This window comes from Populus euphratica, unplaced genomic scaffold (genome assembly GCF_000495115.2).
Source record: "Populus euphratica unplaced genomic scaffold, PopEup_1.0 scaffold134.1, whole genome shotgun sequence".
Taxonomy (NCBI): Eukaryota; Viridiplantae; Streptophyta; class Magnoliopsida; order Malpighiales; family Salicaceae; genus Populus; species Populus euphratica.
The window spans coordinates 204,827-225,691 of record NW_011500021.1 but is presented as its reverse complement, the minus strand read 5'-3'; the positions used below and the strand labels follow the sequence as shown (position 1 = coordinate 225,691).

At 30.6% G+C, this 20,865-nt stretch overlaps 2 protein-coding genes across 2 annotated transcripts; both read left to right on the top strand.

Annotated features, from left to right (window-relative positions):
* Positions 1 to 1,322: 1,322 nt before the first annotated feature.
* Positions 1,323 to 8,406, top strand: LOC105141891 (vesicle-associated protein 2-1-like). Its single transcript, XM_011049274.1, has 8 exons — positions 1,323 to 1,625; positions 1,782 to 1,877; positions 3,350 to 3,420; positions 3,507 to 3,588; positions 3,955 to 4,070; positions 4,170 to 4,307; positions 6,427 to 6,495; positions 8,038 to 8,406. The coding sequence occupies exons 2-8, from the start codon at positions 1,817 to 1,819 to the stop codon at positions 8,170 to 8,172; spliced, it is 672 nt and encodes a 223-aa protein (XP_011047576.1). The 5' UTR covers positions 1,323 to 1,625; positions 1,782 to 1,816; the 3' UTR covers positions 8,173 to 8,406.
* A 5,958-nt stretch (positions 8,407 to 14,364) lies between these two features.
* LOC105141890 (vesicle-associated protein 1-2-like) lies at positions 14,365 to 18,288 on the top strand. Its single transcript, XM_011049273.1, has 8 exons — positions 14,365 to 14,610; positions 14,704 to 14,774; positions 14,985 to 15,066; positions 15,166 to 15,281; positions 15,378 to 15,542; positions 15,637 to 15,687; positions 16,608 to 16,685; positions 17,945 to 18,288. The coding sequence occupies exons 1-8, from the start codon at positions 14,559 to 14,561 to the stop codon at positions 18,053 to 18,055; spliced, it is 726 nt and encodes a 241-aa protein (XP_011047575.1). The 5' UTR covers positions 14,365 to 14,558; the 3' UTR covers positions 18,056 to 18,288.
* Positions 18,289 to 20,865: the final 2,577 nt, after the last annotated feature.

Genomic DNA, 20,865 nt, shown 5'->3' with positions numbered 1-20,865 from the left:
TACTGGAATATTTGGAGTAGAAATCAAAATTTTAAAGTTCATAATATATATAAAGATAATATGATTGTTTATTGAGTTTTGTTAAGTTTTTGGTTTTATAGGTCTCATGAACCAAATAATTGTAAGATTAACAAATCAAATAAAAAATAGTAGTTATTCTGCAATTTATCCTAAATTCAAACGGAATTTTAGCTATAAAATGCTTGGTAGAAAATTAATTATAAAAAATGAAAACTAGATAAAAATTGTAGTTATTATGCATTTCACTGAAAACCCCTTGTTTTTTTTTTTTTTATCAAAAACTACTCTAAAACCACACAAATTATAAAAAAAGAAACATTGCAAAAAATATGGTTTTTATGCCATGTTTAATTTTATAAGAAAAAAACCTAATCTAAACAGTGTGGTGTTAATAATATCTAATTTCACATGAAGAACTAATTTAATAATTTAGCCTTAAAATTTTGAGGTTAGTATTTGATGTTTGATGTTCAGATTAGTTAATGTTAGATTTTTTTTTTGTTAGGAGATCGAATTACATGCTTAGATTAAGATTAGTTTTTGTAGTTAAAGATACGAGGTTAGTGATCAATTAGGTTAGGGTTTGGTATTTAAATTATTGTTTATGCTTCATGTTTAAATTAAACTTAGTATTTAATGCTTATATTAATATTAGTTTTTAATGTTTAAATAACTTGCAATTATAGATAATATTATGGGTGGTGTTATGATTTGGGTTTAACATTTGGATTATAGTTAATGGGTGTTTAGATTTTTAGTTCGAATTAAGTTATTATTTATTATTTATAGACTAGCGATCATTAAGATTTAGGTCTTAGTCAAGGTTAGAGATTAGATAGAGTAAATAACTTGAATATTGTCTAGAGTATATTATTTAAAGGTACCTTATAGTTAGATAGATATTGTAGTTTAAAAATACATGTGTCAAATGTCACATTTCATAATCAAAATATTTATTAAATATTATATTTTTCAACCATTATTTTTTTATATATCATGTTTTGCAACCATGACGGGTAAACAATGATGTTCCGGGCACTTATGTTATACTAAATTTAAAAGTTTTTAATGTTAATAAACAAAATTAGCCTATTAAAATGACTCGCTACCTGAAAATAAAATAAAATAAATTGTTTAATTCGGATTTGCACCACAAAAGCAATAAATAAGTAAATAATTAAAAAGTTTTTAGAAGGGGTACGTCATAGCCCATAGGTACTCGATTCCAGTGTGGGGAACGGGGATATCCCAAAAAAAAAAAACTTTTGCACAGAACCTCCCTCGATTATTTAGTAGATACACGTGTCAGTTCCATCACACCCTCTCTCTCTCTCTCTCTCTCTCTCACTGATATTGAAGAAGAAAGAAAGCTCTGCCATTCTGATTCCAGGCTACACGAAAACCCCAAGCGACCATCCCTCTCTGTGTAATTCTCTCTCCTTTTTAACAGAGAGATTCTTTGCTTCTCTCTGTAAACGGAGCGCATAAGGAAGAACGGGCCACCTGAACCGATAAAAAAAGCCGAAATTGGCGCCTGAAAGTTCGATCCATTCATTCACTCGCTGCTTTTAACTAATCCTTCTCACTCGTTTAACCACGCACATGTTAGTTTTCTTTACTATTAATGTCACTCCCTTTCTCGCTCTCTTTAATCTATCACAACTTTTTTACATCAATTTCTTCGATTGATTTGGGCATTTCAATTTTTTTTAAAGGTTATTTTTGTGTTCATTTGATTGTTTTGATTTGGATTTTTTTAGTGGAAGATTTGGTGATATTGGTTGGGAGGGGGGATATGACAACCGGTGGTGATAAGCCGTTTATCTCTGTACATCCAGATGACCTCAAGTTCATTTGTAAGCTTCTCTCCCTATATAAAATCTGCATGACACATATTTATTTTCTGTTTTTATTTTTCTTCCGTTAATTTAACTTTCTTCGTTGCATCTTTCTTTCTTCCTTTTGTAAATAACGATTTTAATTTATTGATTTATGTGCTATATTTGCTATTTAATTTCTTGCATCGGGTTCTCATTTATGGCAAGGAGATTAAAATTCGTCACGCTTAATTCTACTAATCCATGCATTAATTGGGAGAATTGGAGCAGATTTAAGGTTGCGTGCTTTGCATAGTATCTCAACTAGACAGTGAATCGTTATTTAATTTACTTTGATAATCCATTAGGCTGCTCTTGATCTGGAACTAATTGGGATTGTCTATTTAATAATGTCCTTGTTCTTAAATGGAATACGAGTTTTCTGGCAGTCCAAGGTGTTCCCTAACCCTTCCATGAAAGTTATGAAGACATTCAAAAGGCTTTTTTTATTTTTTTGTGAAATTCCACTGGGATTTTTCTACAACTACTGCAGCTTATAGAGGTTCAGGGCAGTTTTATAGCCTCTTGTAAAATTTTCCATGGCAGGGAGAACTGAAGTAGGTCCCCTGCAACCAAGTGTGGTAATTTTCAAGTATTGGTGATATTTTCATTGACTTGCTTCAGATATGTAATAAACTAGACAAGTGATGTAAATGGCACTATAACCCTACCCGGCTACCCCAACTTATATTCTAGCTCTCTCTGAGTATGGTGGGCAGTAAAAACTCCCTTTTGCAAATCACAGTTTCTGGTTTTAGGTACATATCAATCACATTTATTCTTTATAAATCCATTTATAAAGAAAAGCAACAAGCTTTTGTTTTAACATCTCTGTGTCAAGTGGCTGCTCCCAGGTCTCAAACCTGCGTGCAAAATTAAGATTTCTAGCCTCATATTTGACTACTGTACCAGGTGGCATTCTCAACTTCTAACATGCTATCAAATGTTTTTTAAGTCATCTGCATCAATGAGATAGATGCCTATTATTCAAGTGAATTCTCTCACAACACAGTAAAGATGATTAGTTGTTCAAAGAGGTAGGATGGGGATTTAAAGAAGATCAAATTGATGGAGCGCAATTTAATTAAAAACCAAGCTGGATCTGATCCACTTTTCTTGATACTTGAAAACTTTGCAGGCATAGAAACTTCAGCTATTAGAGCCCAAATTGATTGGCTGAAGTAAGGAGATGTGCTTGGTAAAAAATAAAAGAATATTAAAAGATAGAAATTAAATTATTTTGCAAACAGATCCATGGCAAATATCTGCTGGCATCAAGTATGGATAATTGATGCAAATCTTAATGCTAATCTTGAATATTATAAGTTGTATTCTTGAAAATGTTGATACCTTCTAAAAGTGTTGATATTGATGTGTGTTATAAAACTTTCAGATTTGATTTTGTCAATAGAGTTCATTTGGACTTATGATTATGTTATATATGTAATCAGTTGAGCTGGAAAAGCAAAGCTTTTGCGATCTTAAAGTTGCGAACAACACAGAGCACCATGTTGCTTTTAAGGTGCTCTCTCAACTATTGTATTAAAACCGTATTGATGTGCATTGTTGGCCTTTGATGGATTCATTTTTGTCATCACTTTTTTCCAGGTTAAAACCACTTCACCTAAGAAGTACTTTGTGAGGCCCAACACTGGTGTCATACAGCCTTGGGACTCTTTTGTCATTAAAGGTGCCACTTGTTACCCAGTCACTATCTTTTTGTAGGACTTTCTTGACCTTTTAAACTATGAATTATTTATTCAAATGTGAATTTATGTTTGATGTCCACTAAAGGTTACAATTCTCTCACATCAGAGCTGTGGGTAGAGTGGTAACCAGCCATTTGTGAGATGTTTATTAGGTGATCATTTAATAGCTTTGGATTGTTTTTTCCTTGATAACCTATTAAAATGAAAGAAGAACCAAGCATCATAATTTTATCCTTGACCAGAATATATGGAATTTGTTTGTGCCATGTGCCAGCCAACACATAATTGTTGTAAAGTTCTTAATTGGTTAGAATATATTTGATGTTTACAAGCTACTGGATTTTCAGTTACTCTTCAGGCTCAGCGAGAATATCCTCCAGGTATGCAATGCAAGGATAAGTTTCTCTTACAGAGTACCATTGTGCATCCACATGCTAATGTTGATGAGCTCCCACCAGATACTGTAAGGGTGTTAACTTCAAGAAGAAAAGTTATTCATGTTTCATTAGCTTGACTTTGCAAAATGATATTATATTTGAACAATGATTGATTTTATTGCCAGTTTAATAAGGATAGTGATGGCAAGGTGATACAGGAGATGAAGCTTAGAGTTGTATACATGCCCACCTCTTCAACTCAAGGAAACTTGGAAGATGAAGTGTTGTTGAAGGGCTCCAAAACAAGTCCTGATGCTACCTCTGTGAGTTTTATTGTATTTGGGGTGTGCTAATTTTAGCTAACAGCATGGACTTCTGTGTACTTGAAGACAATTAGTATTCTCTGGAAATCAGTTTATTGACTTCATTCAAAATAGTTGGTACAGGGTTCTTAATTAAAGGAGAATACAAGGCATGAAATCAGGAACCAAAACAAATTATCTATCCTAATTAGGATGACACCTAATTTATAGGAGTTGATTAATACCAAATATATTTTCTAATTTATAGACAACCTAATATAGAATCTTTTATTTTACAACACTCCTCAAGAGCTTAAAGATATCTTCCATTGCCAGCTTGTCGATCAAGTAGTTAAATTGTTTCTTGTAAAGTCCCTTTGTAAGTACATCAGCAACTTGCTCAATGGTTGATATATATGGCATGCAGATCATTCTTCGATTAAGTGTTTATCAACTTGCACGTTCTTTGTTTTATCATATGGAACTGGATTATGAGCAATTGAGATAGTTGCCTTATTGTCACGGTACACCTTCATGGGCAAGGAGTTAAGAATCTTCAAGTCTTCTAAAAGCATTTTAATCTACACAACTTCAGAAATCCCATTTGCAATTCTCTATACTTGACTTTTGAGCTACTCCTTGCTACAACATGTTTTTTGCTTCGCTAAGTAACTAAATTCCCTCCAACATAGGTACAATAACCAAAAGTTGATCTTCTATCAGTTATACTTTCAACCCAATTTGCATCGGTGTAGACTTCAACATGTAAATGCCCATGTTTCTTAAACAACAGACCTCTTCCATGAGTTCCTTTCAAGTACCTCAATTTTTTTACTTTATTCAAAATAGTCTGTAGAAGACAAGGTTCCTATTTAAATGAGAATACAAGGTATGAAATCTAGAACCAAATCAAATCATGTATCCTAATTAGGAGTGGAGTTGATTAATATCAAATCTGTTTCTTAATCTATAGACAACCTAATATAGAATCTTATATTTTACAATAACACAATCAAATCATATATCCTAATTAGGAGTGGAGTTGATTGATATCAAATCTATTTCTTAATCATTAGACAACTTAATATAGAATCTTATATTTTACAATAGCATTCATAACTCTGGAGTTTGACTGACTTCATTCAAGCTGGTGTTGCATATTAACAGAATCATTACAAAGGCAACTAAAGGCTCCTTAAAGAAAGTACTAGATGGATAAAAAATTCCATATTGACCTCCGTCACAAGGGTTTAATAGTGAAGTGTACTGATGAGAAAAATTCTTGATCCTAAACTGATAGTTGAACAAGCTTAGACACAATGCTCCTGAGCAAAAAATGAGAATGGTTATGGATGCTCCAAGAGTTGTTTGAAAATGATGACAGAATAAAACTTGACAGAACATGTTAACCACCTATTATTTGCATTTAAATAATTATCATGACAAAAACAAAAATGTGATGATTTTGCAGTTGTGAGTGTCATAGTGAGCATGTTTCCCCTCTTTTCTCGAGAAAGAAGTGGGCTATTTCTTTACAGAATTGTGCTCAATTTCATGTAAGGGAGTTCTGCCAAGACCTCTTTGTTAGTTGGGGGCATAATCTGCATGAAATCAGATTTTTTGAAGAACATATCGAGAGAGAATTGGATTTGGATTTGGTTAGATAATGTATGGTTGGTAAACAAGGATCGATTTTATAGCAAGGTGTGGAATATATTGTCAATTATATGATTCCACAAGATAGAGGAAGTTAACTGTATAAAGATGCTGCAGTTTTGATTGGTCTGCTTCTAGTATGTGACTGCTGTTATTGCTTTGCACTTGAATATGCTAGAATTGGGCTTCTTCTTGGATTCTCCAAGATTGTGAATAACGGTAATGGATTGTCAGTTTTAACTACTCAAAGGAAACACATCTATATATGCACATTGTGTCATTCAACATGCACTATGCAACTTGATCTTGTTTACAACTGTCACAATCTTGTAAATTTGCTCTGTACCATGCCTTTTTGCAGGAAAAGCATATAAGCATATCCTTGAATTAATTTCTAGACAGGTTTTTTGTTATACACGTGCATGCACCCATATACACACATGCACATAAGTTTTTCAAGTACACTGTTTTATGTTTGAATCAGGCTGTACAGCTCCTGGAGGATGAAAGGGATGCAGCTGTTCGACAAACCCAGCTACTGCAGCAGGAACTGGTTAGTCACTTGGTGCTTCAGCCTGGTTATTTGATTATTATTTGTTTTCTTTTTCTGTTGAATTGAGAATATGGAGTCAGTTTTCCTCCTACCATTTTGGCATTTAAATGTTTGTTCTCGAGAAATACAATTATGAGACTTTATCACTTCACAAGTACTTGGCATCTCAGATATTGCTCACCTAAATATTTCTTTAGTTGGTATGCTAATATTGTTGGTAAATTGCTGTTTTTTGCGCAAACAGCTGATTTCCTCGTAACCATTCAGAAATTACTTATGATCCCCCCCCACCCTCCAGTCTCAAATAACTACTATGGAAAGTCTAGTTGAAACTTGCTTAGTTCATATGGATTCCACCATCCCTAAGGGTTAAAAATGCTGGTAAAGAAACAATGGGGGGAAAGAACAGGAACAAGATGAAAAGCAACAAATAGAAAACATGAGGCGTGTTACAAACGCTGTCCTTAAAGATATTTCCTCTACAAAAACCTATCCTCCAGGTTTCAACAGGTTCCTCCTCTAGAATTGAGGGAAGTAGAAACAGCAAGGCAAAGCAAAAGAAAAAAGTTGGGCAACCTAAAATGAATTATATATTCCTCTTTAAAAAGTGCAGGTGTTTATATATAGGCCTAGAGTTTGTAACATCCAAGAAGAAATTAAATAGAGAATTAAAGAGTGCAACCAGCCTTTAAAACATGGTTGTTAGAGAAAATAAAATAGCCACAAGAGGAAATAAATAGCTGTTGGAAAAAAATATAGTTATGAAAATAAATTGTAAGAGCTTCAAAAACTGTGGTTTCAGTTTAAAGGCTAAAAAATAAATTATTATTGGAGACAAGAGGCTTAGAAAGTATCTACGTCGCCTCACATGTTGGGAGGGAAACGGAGGTTTTCCTCTTGCTTAGCCCAACTTTATACGCACAAGCCTATCACCTTTCTAGTTGGTTAGCAGCTCATATCATAGTTCACTATATAAATACTAGAAAAAAAGTCTTGTTTTTTTAATGTGGGAATAGAAGCGGTTTAAAAACTTCAACTTAAAAAGATAGAAGATGTTGTCTTTGCAATGTGGGATAGAGATCTTTTGAAATAACTTCTTAAATAATATTAAATTAGATTATTTACAACAAAAAATCCTTCAATGGACATTTGCAGGCAATGCTTGATCAAATGTGATTGTGCAATTGAAATGAAGCAGAGCAGGAACTTTTTAATTAGATGACTTGTAGGCATGGAATTTGTTTATCAGATGGCTGCTATGAGATCTTGAAAATGTAAAAAAGCTCATGGGATATGCGAACAGTAAAAAACACTGGGAATATTTTAGATGTTTTCTGTTTGAGAGCAAATGTATTCGAATGAATTATATCTAATGCTGAGAAACAGCGTTATGATACCAAATTTCCCATGTGTTAGAACCCCAACACCCCACCACACGTACGAAGAGGTTTTTGTGTACTAGCTAATATGTGTCTACTGCCATTTGTAGCATAACACAGGAAACCTTTACAACAATTTATCCAAGCTTTTTCTTTCCTACAGGATTTGCTGAGGAGACGAAGATATCGAAAGACTGACCCAGGCTTCTCCCTCATGCTTGCGTTCGTGGTTGGACTTGTTGGTATTATGATCGGCTTCCTCTTGAACCTTTCATTGTCATCACCGTCTGCAGAATGACCTGACACTGCCAAGGACCTTAGGAGAGAATTTTTTCTGTCTATTTTACTATATAATCTCGAGGATTCTGTTGGATGGAAAGGACATCGATATATTTCCTCCACACACACACATATATTTGTTGTTGCGTCAGCTGGCCAAGTATATTTTCGTTTCATTGATATGTCACTGTTAGTGTGACTTGATAAATATTCTGTTGTAGTTTATGAAATCTTTCTTCGCTTGGTTTTGAAATTTGCATTTCAAATTTACGCTTAATCTTTCTCGAACGCTTTAGCTGGATGTTGTAGCTAGGTGTTGAACAAAAATGGCTTGAGAAAAAACCGCAGATAATTTCTCGCATTTGAGAGAATTTTTTTATTTATTTAATCGTTAAAATATCGAAGTTTATTTAAGAAATAAACTAATTAATTCTATTAGTATGATATTTCAATAAATAATTAGAGTTCATATAGAATTAATCTAAAATTACTATTAATAGGGGAAAAAATTAACTTAAAAAAAAGAGAGTAAAAGCCTAGAAAGTTCTTGCATTGGTTTTCTTGGATTGCAAAGCAATTTGTCTTCTGAGTTGAAATTATTCTTGCCCGCTCTTTCTGATTCATGTATTCTGTTCCATATATATATATATATATATATATATCACCAATAAAATATTCTTGTTTGAGCCTGTAATTTCACCGGAAAAAATCATTAATGGATTTACTAATAGAAACTTATCATTACTGCTTAGTACATTTGTTAGGGATTTCAAGTTCATTGATAAGTCCTCCAATGATTTATTTTCTGACAGAAAAACTGATAGGATGTTAGTGCCTAAAAACAATTGGTGTCGGCTATTGGCTATTATTTTGTTGGTCAATCCATTTATAAAATATTATTGATGGAGCACGATAGACTAACCATATATAATAGATATGTATCATTAATAAATTAACTGATAAAATTATTGACATATTATGTTAGTGAATTCACCAATCTATATTAGAATATTTCATAATTCTTCAAGAAAAATAGATTTATTTTATTAATAGAATTACCAATATAATTTTTATGATTGTTTGTGATTATATCGGTATTTAAGTAATTGTTTTTTTAATGCATGTTTATTTGGATCAATTATTTTGACATTAAACAATTAAATTAAATTTATTAACTCATTTTAAATTATTAATTTTATTGTAAAATCAAATACAAATCTCTGTATATATTAGAAAGAAGTTAGAGCTACATGTAAAGGTTATGGTGGAGAGGGATGAAAATATCATAGAGGCCTATAAGAAGGAGGAAATTGAGTCAACATATATGTCATCATATGCTCTCATTGCTTCCTACTTCATTTTTCATATTGCATTTTCAATTCAACCTTTGGATTGGTCATAACAGCAATTATTTTCATTGAACCAACTCCTGAACGATTGTTAATGGTTGACTTAGGTTGGATTGTAGAGTTCCTACATTCAATATATTACGACTCGCCCTCATGTCTTGGACTATAGTTATAGAGATATTATAAGCTTAATTTCTATTTGGTCTATTGATAGTCATAGAGATACTATGAATTTAATTTCTATTTGGTCTACTGATTGCTTTAACCTATAACAATAACTCGGGTAGTATTTCAAATAGGTTGAAGGATCTTCTCCATATTTGATATGTACATCAGCATTATATGTTTCTTACATAAAAACAAGTCAAAGATGTTGACAAAAAAAAATTTATTTAAAAAAATATTCAAAATATTTTAAAGTTTACTTACAATTAAATAAACGTTTAAGTTTTATTGTCCATAAACAATTGCACCATTTTCTGCTTATCTTTTTTTTAAACATGTGTTTTCATATATAACTTCGTTAGAGTGAGATCACACCCAATTTATGTAGCTTATAAAATAAATCATTAATTTGCAGAGGTAACAAATATTCACTAACATTTAAAGAAAAATACTTAAAATAAAAAAGACACTTATAAGACATTTTGCATGTTTAATAAAAGGAAATGATTTACGGGTATACTTGCTGATGAATCCATGTGTCTCGTTGTTTTTATTTAAGGACCTATTTTGTGTCAGCTTCTAAAAATATCTAACATCAATAACTCTAGATATCTCTCATAATTACTCTAAATGATATGAGGAGATCTAAATTTTTTTTATACCTCAAAGTCATTTGACTCGGCATAACTCTTTGTGTAGATATGCACGTCATACTAAAAATCACGCAATCTAGTTTAGGAATTTGTTAAATGCAAAAAAGATTACAGATTTACAAATATATACTTCGTAAATTAAAACTTACCTAGTTGTGTTGTGATTTTTCTAGAAATTTCTTGCCACCTTAAAGTTTGTCTCATCTTACAAAAAAAAAAAAAATTCTTGTAATCATTTTCTTAAAATAATTAGTTTATAAATTTAAAAACATTTATATAAACTAAAAGTGTGTATATGTCAAACTTTCCCTACCGACCCTTAACAACGGGCATCCATTCAAGATGCTCTTTAAGTTGGCTTTATTGAAACAAATGTGTTTCCATCAATGTTTTTATTATTGATGTTATCGTGCATATAACTTCTATATTTATGAGCCTAAAATCAATTATTGAATAAAAAATATATAAACACTTAATCAATTTGTTAATGTTATTTTCAAGAAAATAGATTTTATTACATGTTTAAATCCAATTTACACCCCATTATTAATTTGTCAAAATAAGAATTTTTGGCAGATGGTACGCCAAATCTACAACCCATATTTGATAAACATGTGTCGGTAATGTGTGTAGCAATTATCTCTTCATAATCGGCATATAAATGCACCACAATCTCATGAACATTATTGATTGAAGAAGTAGAGCTGTTTTATCTTGACGTTGAGTTTTTTCTTGGTATTTTAATTACTAACTAGAACATAATACAAAAGTAAATAAATAAAGTAAGCATATTCAATTAAATTCAAAATCTATGGTTTATGGTTTCTGTATTGGTGCATCAATCTATTTTTAACAATATTTTAGTAGCACTTTCCTTAAATAAGACCTTACCTCATTATTTTTCAAAACTACAAAAAAGCACATTCTCAAACCATCTATTATACATAATATATACTAGACATCAATATTCAATATCATTTATCCAATTTTTTACATGTACATCATTATACTAAGCATATATTTGTATAGATTTATAATTCACATGGCTTAATTTGTCATACCATATATCACAAGACTCAAACATGCAAGAAGAAAAGGTATTATTATTATTACTCTTCTCATCTATGATTAAAATGGTCACTACACTCATTTCAAAGATAACATTACTAAGACACCCCTTTCCTATCAACATTTTATTTTTAGAAGGTATAAATTTGTCACTCTCAAATATCAATTTAAAACTATTTTTTTCAACAATAAACCAAATATTAAGTCCATCTTAATATTAGGAATACGAAGTGTACTATCAAGTGTTAGAAGCTTTTTGAAAGTCATCTTCAGTATGACATTTCCAACACCTAGTATCTTGTAGATTAATAAATTCTCCATATACAAGTTTTCACCAACCACTTTTTTACAAGTGGATACAATTTTATTTTCAATGCATACATGTTTAGTTGCATCAGTGACAACACATCATTGCTCATAATTTTTTATCAAGTTGACTTAGAAAACAACAATGATAATGTTCATTTTCAAAACTTAATCAATGAGGTGATCAACCTTATTGATATTGGTTTTAACAATCATTCTCTTTCTTGGATTACTTTATTAAGCCCTATTTATATAACTTTTAGCCAGGTGTTCTATCTTGTTAAAGAAAAATATTTGCCATTAAACTTTTGGCAATACTTATCCTCTTCATATATGATTTTTCCTTTGGGATTATATTATAAGAGATAACTCTTTTTTCAAACAACTTATTGTCCTCTTTTACCTTTAGCTTCAAAATAAGGTCTTTAACTTCTATTTTCTTGCTTTTATGCTTAAAAGCAATTCTTGAATTCTTTCCAAGATAATCATAATTTTTCAATAATTATAACCACCTGGAAGGATTCATTTATAACCATACTTTTACCATAACTATTATATAAGGTAAGTTCAAACTCATAAAAAAATGAATTGAGCTTAGCAGTCATGCTAGATCCCAATGTTTTGGGTCCGATAGCCATTTCAAACCCAAACAAATTGGATCTGATATGTTGTTAGACTCAATTTATTTTGACACGAGAGGTTACAAAGAATAACAATAGAAATATTAATAACAATAATAATAACAACAACACTAACTAACAACAATACAATGATAAAAATAAAAATAAAAATAATAAGAATAATTATAATCATAACAATAACAATAATAATAACAATCATGCCAAATCCAAGTACCTTGAGCCTGAGAAACCATGTCATTCCGATGATATTTGGGTTTGACAACCATGCATGATCCAAGTTTACTTGAGTCTAACAATATCAAGACCCATGTTACTTAGGTCTAGCAAACATGTCTTATTCAAGTTTATTTGAATAATAATAATAATATAATAGTAATAGTTAGTTAATAGTAAATGTGGTTGTAATAATGATGATGATAATATAGTAATAGTTAATAGTAATTGTGGTTGTGATGATGATGATAATAATAATAAGAATAAGAATAAAAAGTATAAGCAGAATAAGAATAATAACACTAAAAATAATAAAAACAATAATAATTATACTCATAATAATAACAATAAATAACAATAATGTAAAACATAATTGTCAGACCTAAACACTTTGAGTTTGATAATTTATGTCAGACTCAAGCAAACAACAAACAAAAAAATAACAATTGTTCATTTTAGTTGTTAAAAGAGATAAAAGAAAAAAAAAACACAAATAATTAATCATCAGCAACAATCCAACCATGATATATCTACATGCGTTGCTCCATGTTGAAGAGAACATGGATGCACATCTAGTTATATGATGGATTACTCAATTTGGCCTCTGAAAAGCGTCTCACACTCTTTTTTAATGGCGCAAGCATCGCCCACTCTTTTGGGCTTTTGAAATACATGCCAACAACTTTTTAATTAAAAATAAAAAATATAATGTGAAAAATACTAAAACGCTCTCATGGTCCTTTTAATTATATAAAATATCTCTAAAAACAAAGTTTCTTTATTGTTTTTTCTGAGGCTAAAAGTGTTATTTACTTGTATTTGAAAATTTAAAAAACTTGATTATCCCTGTGGAAGAAAGCCAAAGAAACGTCCGCTCGTGAAAAAATAAAAAATTAAAAGTAAAATTACTATTACAATTTATAGTAAAATGTCTCTTAATTTACAATGATTTCCCCTAGCTTTATTTACTTGTACTTGGAAATTAGAAAAACTTGATTACCTTTTTGAAAGAAAGCCAAAGAAATGTTTAGTCACTCACGAAAAGATGAGAAAATAAAAATAAAACTATTATTACAATTCATAATAAAATATTTCTTGATCTACAATGATTTCTTTATACCATTTAGGTTTTTTTTTTAATGATTTGAAGATTTTAAAAAATATACTAACATGTTTTATTATTTATATCAACAGTAAAATATTATACAGTAAAAATATTTGAAAATAGGAATTAGAAAAGGATAATTTCCCTTTTATATTTAATGCAATAATGATACTGAGTTAAAAGTTTGGTTTGAGCAGGAGGCACTATAAAGTTTACTTATCTGTTTTCTTTGTTGAAAAATGTTTATGTAAAATTTTAATTTTTTATTTTAAATTAATTTTTTTATATTGATTTGATATGTTTATATTAAAAAAATTAATAAATATATTTCTAAATATAAAATATTTTAAAAAATAATCATTATCATAATATCAAATATAATGTTAATTATTTTAAAATAATTTTGTTATTTTTTGTCGATTATTAAAGAAGTATTTAAGAGTGAAGTAGGGATTGTTTTTAAAATATTTTTTATTTAAAAATATATTAAAATAATATTTTTTATTTTTAAAAAATATTTTTAGTATTATCATATCAAAATAATTTAAAAATATAAAAAAATTAAATATTAGCCCTGTCGCTTGCGACACAATACCTAGTATAGCCTAAATAATTGGACCGGGGTTAATTTGATAGTGATGTGAAATATAATTGAAATTGTATTTTGTTCATATTATTATTTTAAAAATATCTAATTAATTAATACATCTTATTTTGATTTGATTTTCTTGCTCTTCACTTGAAAGCCCAACCCTTCCCTCGTGTCTCGCTTACACTCGATCTGTCCGCCATTCGATCCATCTGGTTTACAAAACCAAACAGATTCTTCTTGCTTTGCTCATATTTTTTTCGGATCTTCTTCTTCTTCCGAACACGAGTAGTACTTTGTTTTGTTTGACGGGAAGATGAGCACGGGAGAGCTCCTCGGCATCGAACCTCTTGAGCTCAAATTTCCTTGTAAGTCACCGACGCATGAAGTCCTTCACTCCTTTATCTTTCTTTATATCTGCTTTTGCTTTGTAAATTTATGTCTTCTTTTTTTGGGATTAGTTGAATTGAAGAAGCAGATCTCTTGTTCTCTTCAACTGTCTAATAAAACTGATAATTATGTCGCTTTCAAGGTAAATTAATATTTCCTCTCCATTTCTTTCTCTCTGTTTTGTTTTTTTATTCAATTGGATCAAAAGGGTTCTTGTCAGGGGATGAATTATTAAATTTTGTGCGATATGATAGCCTCACAATAACAAAAACAGTATGTAACTCGAATCTGGAATTTTACAATGTATATTGTTGTGGGATATTCAAAATCTCTGATTATATTTGATGCTTAGGTCAAAACAACAAATCCCAAGAAGTACTGTGTCCGACCAAATTCTGGGATTGTGTTGCCTCGCTCCACATGTGATGTTATAGGTGCCCATTTCGTTCATTTTGTTATCATGGTTTTTAAAATCGAATTTGTGGTTTAATTTTTAGTGCTGCGTTGTAATTTTTGGCATTGATTTGATTTAGTTACGATGCAAGCACAAAAGGAAGCTCCTCTTGACATGCAATGCAAGGACAAGTTTTTGCTTCAAAGTGTTAAAGCTAATGATGGTGTCGCTGCAAAGGATATTAATGCAGAAATGGTAAGAAACTTGCATGTAATTTGTTTATTTTGCAAGTGGGGTTAGTTATGGACTGTAGGGGTTATGGTGGCGTGTCTGGTAATTTTGGCTGTGCAGTTCAGTAAGGAGGCAGGGCATGTTGTCGAGGAGTGCAAATTGAGAGTGCTTTATGTTTCTCCCCCTCGACCACCTTCTCCTGTTCTAGAAGGGTCCGAGGAAGGGTCACCCCCCAGGGGTTCTGTGTCGGACAATGGGAACGTTAATGGCACCGATTTATCTACTGTGAGTTCATGAAGCAATCTTTTATTGATGTTGTCATTTTAACTTCCCATTAGCCTAAAGATATTGATGGCTTGCTTTATGTTGGTGAATTTAGGGAACAAGGGCATTTGTTGAGCATCTTGATCCTCAAGACAAAACTTCGGAGGTAAAACTCTGCTGCATTTGTTTACCTGTTCATGATTACATGCTTTGTTAGATAGGAGCTTCTATATAGAACCCTCCACTCAGCTTCTGTTTAACTTATGGTTTCTAAAGAAGTTAATCATCCATGTGATTTTAATGATGCCGCTGCCAACTCGCTGACTGCTAATACATTATACATCTATGCTGGAATGATTATGGAGTTCTATCTCATAACTCACAAGCAAGCTTCTAAGTTCTAATGACATATAGCTTGGTGTTTCAATTATATGGGTGTTGATGTCTAGCTTTGTAATTTTAATTGAGCTTATTGAGACAGGGAAAAGAATTGGGTGTAACTTCAGTCTGGTCAGGATTGCAGCTGTGCAACTGTCTATTCTTTCTTTATTTATGACTGCGGAATATCCATCAAACTGGTATTTTCTATCTTCTGATAGGAAAACTTGTCAATTTTCTGGTAGAATCTTTATCTAGCGTTAACTCTACTTTAATTTTGTCTCATTGTAATCCTTCTCTGGAGTCATATTTGCTCTCTATTTCTTTCAGCAAATCATCCTAGATGGATATAATGAACTCCTTTTCATTTTCTTCTTTAAAATTAGATTCTGATTCTATCAATTGCAATTTGAGGTTTATTGTTGATACTTATCAAGTGATTCATTTGTGAGGAAGCATAAAAATAATAATATATTAGATTCTGATTCTATCAGTTGTAGTTGTCTCTCTCTCTCTCTCTCTCAACACGAACACACACTCACATTTACTTGTATGTTGTAATGTGCTTTAACTTGGCTTTGAGTACTTGTATTTGCTACTGTGCTACAGTGGACTTGCTATTGGCCATTTTTTTTATATGAATTGGGTGTCTTGATATCAAGGTTGTGATAAATTACCACCTACAATAAACACTTGGTCTAATTGCAGGCAGTAGCTCTCATTTCAAAGCTGACTGATGAAAGGAATAATGCAATTCAACAAAATAACAAGCTTCGTCGAGAATTGGTGAGTCATTAACAAGTTTATCATTTGACCATTCTCTTTTAAGTTCAAATTTTATGGAGATTCAATGTGTTGTGGGATAGTTTTGTCTACTTGCCCCTCATTTTCTATATTCGTGTAGAACATTTGGTTTTTCATGGAAAGTCATAGAAATGGAAAAAACAAGACTATGCAATCTGTCTCTTCTGTCTTTCATTGTTATGAAATTTAACCAGAGGTGCTTAATCTCTGAAATCTGAACATTAGTAAGTCTCTAAAATTATATGCATTACAAGGCATATAGACTTGTAGGTTCTCCAAGTCTGTAATGTGCCTGTTACATTTCCAGCAAAAACCTAAATCAGTATTCAGTAGCTTAACTTTTTTTTGGTATTTTTTTAACAATCAAGCAGTATCTCCAATGCATTTGTTTTCCTTTGTGCTTAATTATTTGACTTCCTGCTATTTTTAGTGAAATCAACTGATACGACCAGATGTGGGATGAAAATGATACTTTTAGAACTTGTTTGGTTGTACTCATGAGCTGCATCTGGTCCATCATATTTTGTTTGTAAACTTGGTACAAAATTCAGGCTGACTCTACTGAATCTTTTGCTATGTATTCTCTTTTCTTTGTCCATCCCCAATTAAAATGCTTACCATCCCTGTAATGACTGCTTTGTTACACGATTTTATGATGTGAGGTTAATCTTTCATAATATGGGTGCCTTTTCATCCAAATATTAAGAGAAATTGAAAAGGAAAGTTAAAACAGGATGTGATGGTGCCTTTTGGGCTTCATGGCTCTATCAGAATGTGTTCAAGTTTGAAACAGCAAGTTGATGCCTGTTATCATGTGATTAATATAACTATCATCACAAAACCGATTTAAGTAGAAGCACAGTTATGCATCTGGATACTTGGATGGGATATGTTTGGTTTGTCATCAGGCTTGATTTCTGTAACTTCTGCGGTACTTCTATCCATTATACTTTCCACTATAATCTCTGCTATCTCACCTTTCTCGTATATTTTAGCTTTTTGTTGATTACCCTGTTGTCAGCTTACATCGTGAGTTTATTAGCTGCAAGTTTGTATGACCTGTTGCTTTAGGACTGCTTTTTCCTTGGCTCTTTAGATCTCTTTAGGTCAAAAAGTTCATATTGTAAGAATGAGAATTTTGAAGCTTCTTATTGTGATAGTTGATGTGCTCTGATATGCCTTTCGTTGATTCCTAGCATCTTCAGACATTCGTAATTGCTTAATGACACATTACCATGCAGGAGCTCCTGAGATGCCAAGGCAACAAAAATCGCTCTGGTGCATCATTGATGTTTGTCATCATTGTTGGCTTGCTTGGCATATTGTTGGGGTATCTCATGAAGAAGACGTAAGCAGCTATGCCTCATATATCTCGGGCATAAGTTTTTCCATTTTCCCTGTTCCTCACCGGTCAAAGAATGATGATGAAGGGAAAAGAAACTAATGAACAGACTATGGTGGATTTCTTATTTTTCTGGAACTAGCAAAATTGTTCATATCAGGTGATATGTTGTAGCTGCTTAACTGCCATGCGGGGTGACCTGTGCTTTTATTGACCTTCACATAGATTCTTTTTGTAAAGCTTAGGAGGATGAACTTCTCCTTTTGGCCCCCCCTTTCCCTCATCCTTTCTTTTGTGCTTCAGTTTAAGAGATTTTGGTAATGGGATGCTGAAGACTTAATAATCTGCCCAATTTCGGCATGCTGGAAAAACCAGTGAGGGAGTATCATGTTTTTATCAATGCTTGTCTTGTCTGCCGACTGTAGCCAAAGAGGTAGTCGGTGGATTCTCTCATCTCTTCCCACGCAAATTTGCTGACCTTAGATGATTTCTTTTTTATTTTTTGGCTTCTCACAATAATCAATTGTAAACACAGGGAAGTTAATAATTGTAAATTAATGTACTTTAGATGTGATATCCATCTTCATTTGCACATCCTTAAAAGAGAATCGATCAATTATAACCTTGAGAATATACACAAATACTACGCTTTATGTGCTGATTCTATTAATTTTAATAACCGCAAAATCCGAAAAATCATGATAAGTGGAATATTGTGAAACAAAAACCCTAGAAACAATGAAATCCAGAATTCCATTTAGGAGAGTGTTTTTAGGGGTGTTCGTATTTTTTATTTTAAAATATAGTTTTTTAAAAAATTATTTTTAATATTAATATATTAAAATAATAAAAATATTTCTTTTACAATTCATCCAAATACCTGATAAGTGAAATGTGTAAACACGGTAATTGAGTCTCCAACATTGTTTTACTTTCTTATGTGACTGGTATAATTTTTATTTTTAGATATATTTTTTAAAATATTTATTTAAAAAAATATAAAATTGATAATTTTTTAATATTTTTATGTGGTTATAATTTTGATATGTTAATGTTAAAAAAATTAATATATTTTCAAATAAAAAAACTATTTTAAAAAACACTTACATTATAATATCAAACATCCCCTTAAACTCTCACACCAAAACAAGCAACACATCTCCGGTCCAATACAAAACAAAATGACACCGTCTGTCTATTGCTCCAAGAGCCATAGATTCTCATCTGCTTTCACTTATTTATATTTATGTTTTTAAAATATTTTTAAAAAGAATTAATATTTTTAATTATTTTAATACAATGATATTAAAAATATTTTTTTACAAAAAATATTATTTTAATATATTTTAAAATACAAAATACTTTAAAAAATAACCACATTTATATTTTCAAACATTCTTAAAAGATCACTTTTGTCTCTGTTTTTTATTCCTTCAACACCATTAGTCTTTAGGCACTAGCACTGGACTGACTATGATAAAAATGTTTAGCCAAGGCCACGAGCTCTTTTGGTCGTAGCCCTGCTCTTTGAGGCCATGCAACTCCAAGTTGTAAAGCCGCTTAATTGAATTCACCTAATTGGTGGAAAATGAATTGTTGGAAAAAAATAAGCGGAAGATAAGCTGTTGCTATAATTGGATGGAATATAAATAAAGATAAGTTGTTGGTATAATTGATGAAAAATAAGTTATTAGGTATATATTTTTTTATAATTTATGGTTTTTATCTTTTAATTTTTGCTTATAAATAGATAATACATTAAAGTTTTAAATGCATATTAATATAAAGAGAAAAATAAAAAAAGAGTAATCCCACCGTAAAGTTATAAGGTATTTATAAAAAATAAAATAAAATATTTTTTTTATAATAATAAAAAGATTTTTAATTATTTTTTTATTATTATAAAGAAGTTATAATTATTAAGTTACTCAATGAATTAAATGAGATGGATTATATAAATTTTTATATATCTTATTTTTTATTTTATTATATTCTTTGTTTTTTATATTGTCCGGTGTGTATGACAGTATCCTAATACGCACGAGCTGCAGCCTCGTCATTTATAAACTTAATCTCAGAACCATGTGACAAAAGGTTACAGGCAATCAAACTTTTCAACAGTTGACTGAAGCACTTGATCATTGAACATTTTCAGTAGTTCTTCATAAGCATTGATCAGTAATTGGAGAGTGATACTCTACCAAACCAGGAAATTCCTGGGCGAGAGTGTGATTTGATCAAAGTAATACTTTCTGATTAAACCTCGATATCATAAAAAAATATTAATGAACTAATTAAGATATTATTTATTTGATATATTAATAATTTATTAATTTATATATTAGTTAATAAAAGATTAATCTATTATAATTTATTAATTAATCTATCAATTTATTTTCAAAGCATTTCTTTTATAATTTAAATAGAACTAACTTATTACTTTTGATCAAGATTATAATTAATGTCTTTTATTTTCTTTATTTATCTGAAATGTGCTTACAACACCTGGATTATTATTGTTACCTTTTTCTTATTATTTATTTGATACCTTCTTTTAATAAGTTTTTTTTTTAATATTTTTTTATTTATGTTTCAATTAATATCCATTCTCTATAATTTGTTATTTTTTTATTTAACTATTTTTTTTATGATAGACTTGTTTAAAATTATTTTATATATATATATATAACTTTTAAAGATATTATTCTGACTCATCTATATTTTTTTTATATTTTATATTAATAAAATTTATTTTTAAAATAAAATTTATTATTTTTAGATAATATTTCATAGATGTATAGCCTTATAAAATATTTTTTA

What these genes read in the sequence shown, in the direction of transcription:
- LOC105141891 (XM_011049274.1), top strand. Translation starts at nt 1,817, where the DNA reads ATGACAACCGGTGGTGATAAGCCGTTTATCTCTGTACATCCAGATGAC. An exon ending in AGCACCATGTTGCTTTTAAG is followed by an intron (nt 3,421 to 3,506) that starts GTGCTCTCTCAA and finishes ACTTTTTTCCAG; the next exon opens with GTTAAAACCACTTCACCTAA. An exon ending in ATGAGCTCCCACCAGATACT is followed by an intron (nt 4,071 to 4,169) that starts GTAAGGGTGTTA and finishes TTTTATTGCCAG; the next exon opens with TTTAATAAGGATAGTGATGG.
- LOC105141890 (XM_011049273.1), top strand. Translation starts at nt 14,559, where the DNA reads ATGAGCACGGGAGAGCTCCTCGGCATCGAACCTCTTGAGCTCAAATTT. An exon ending in AGGATATTAATGCAGAAATG is followed by an intron (nt 15,282 to 15,377) that starts GTAAGAAACTTG and finishes TTGGCTGTGCAG; the next exon opens with TTCAGTAAGGAGGCAGGGCA. An exon ending in ATGGCACCGATTTATCTACT is followed by an intron (nt 15,543 to 15,636) that starts GTGAGTTCATGA and finishes TGGTGAATTTAG; the next exon opens with GGAACAAGGGCATTTGTTGA.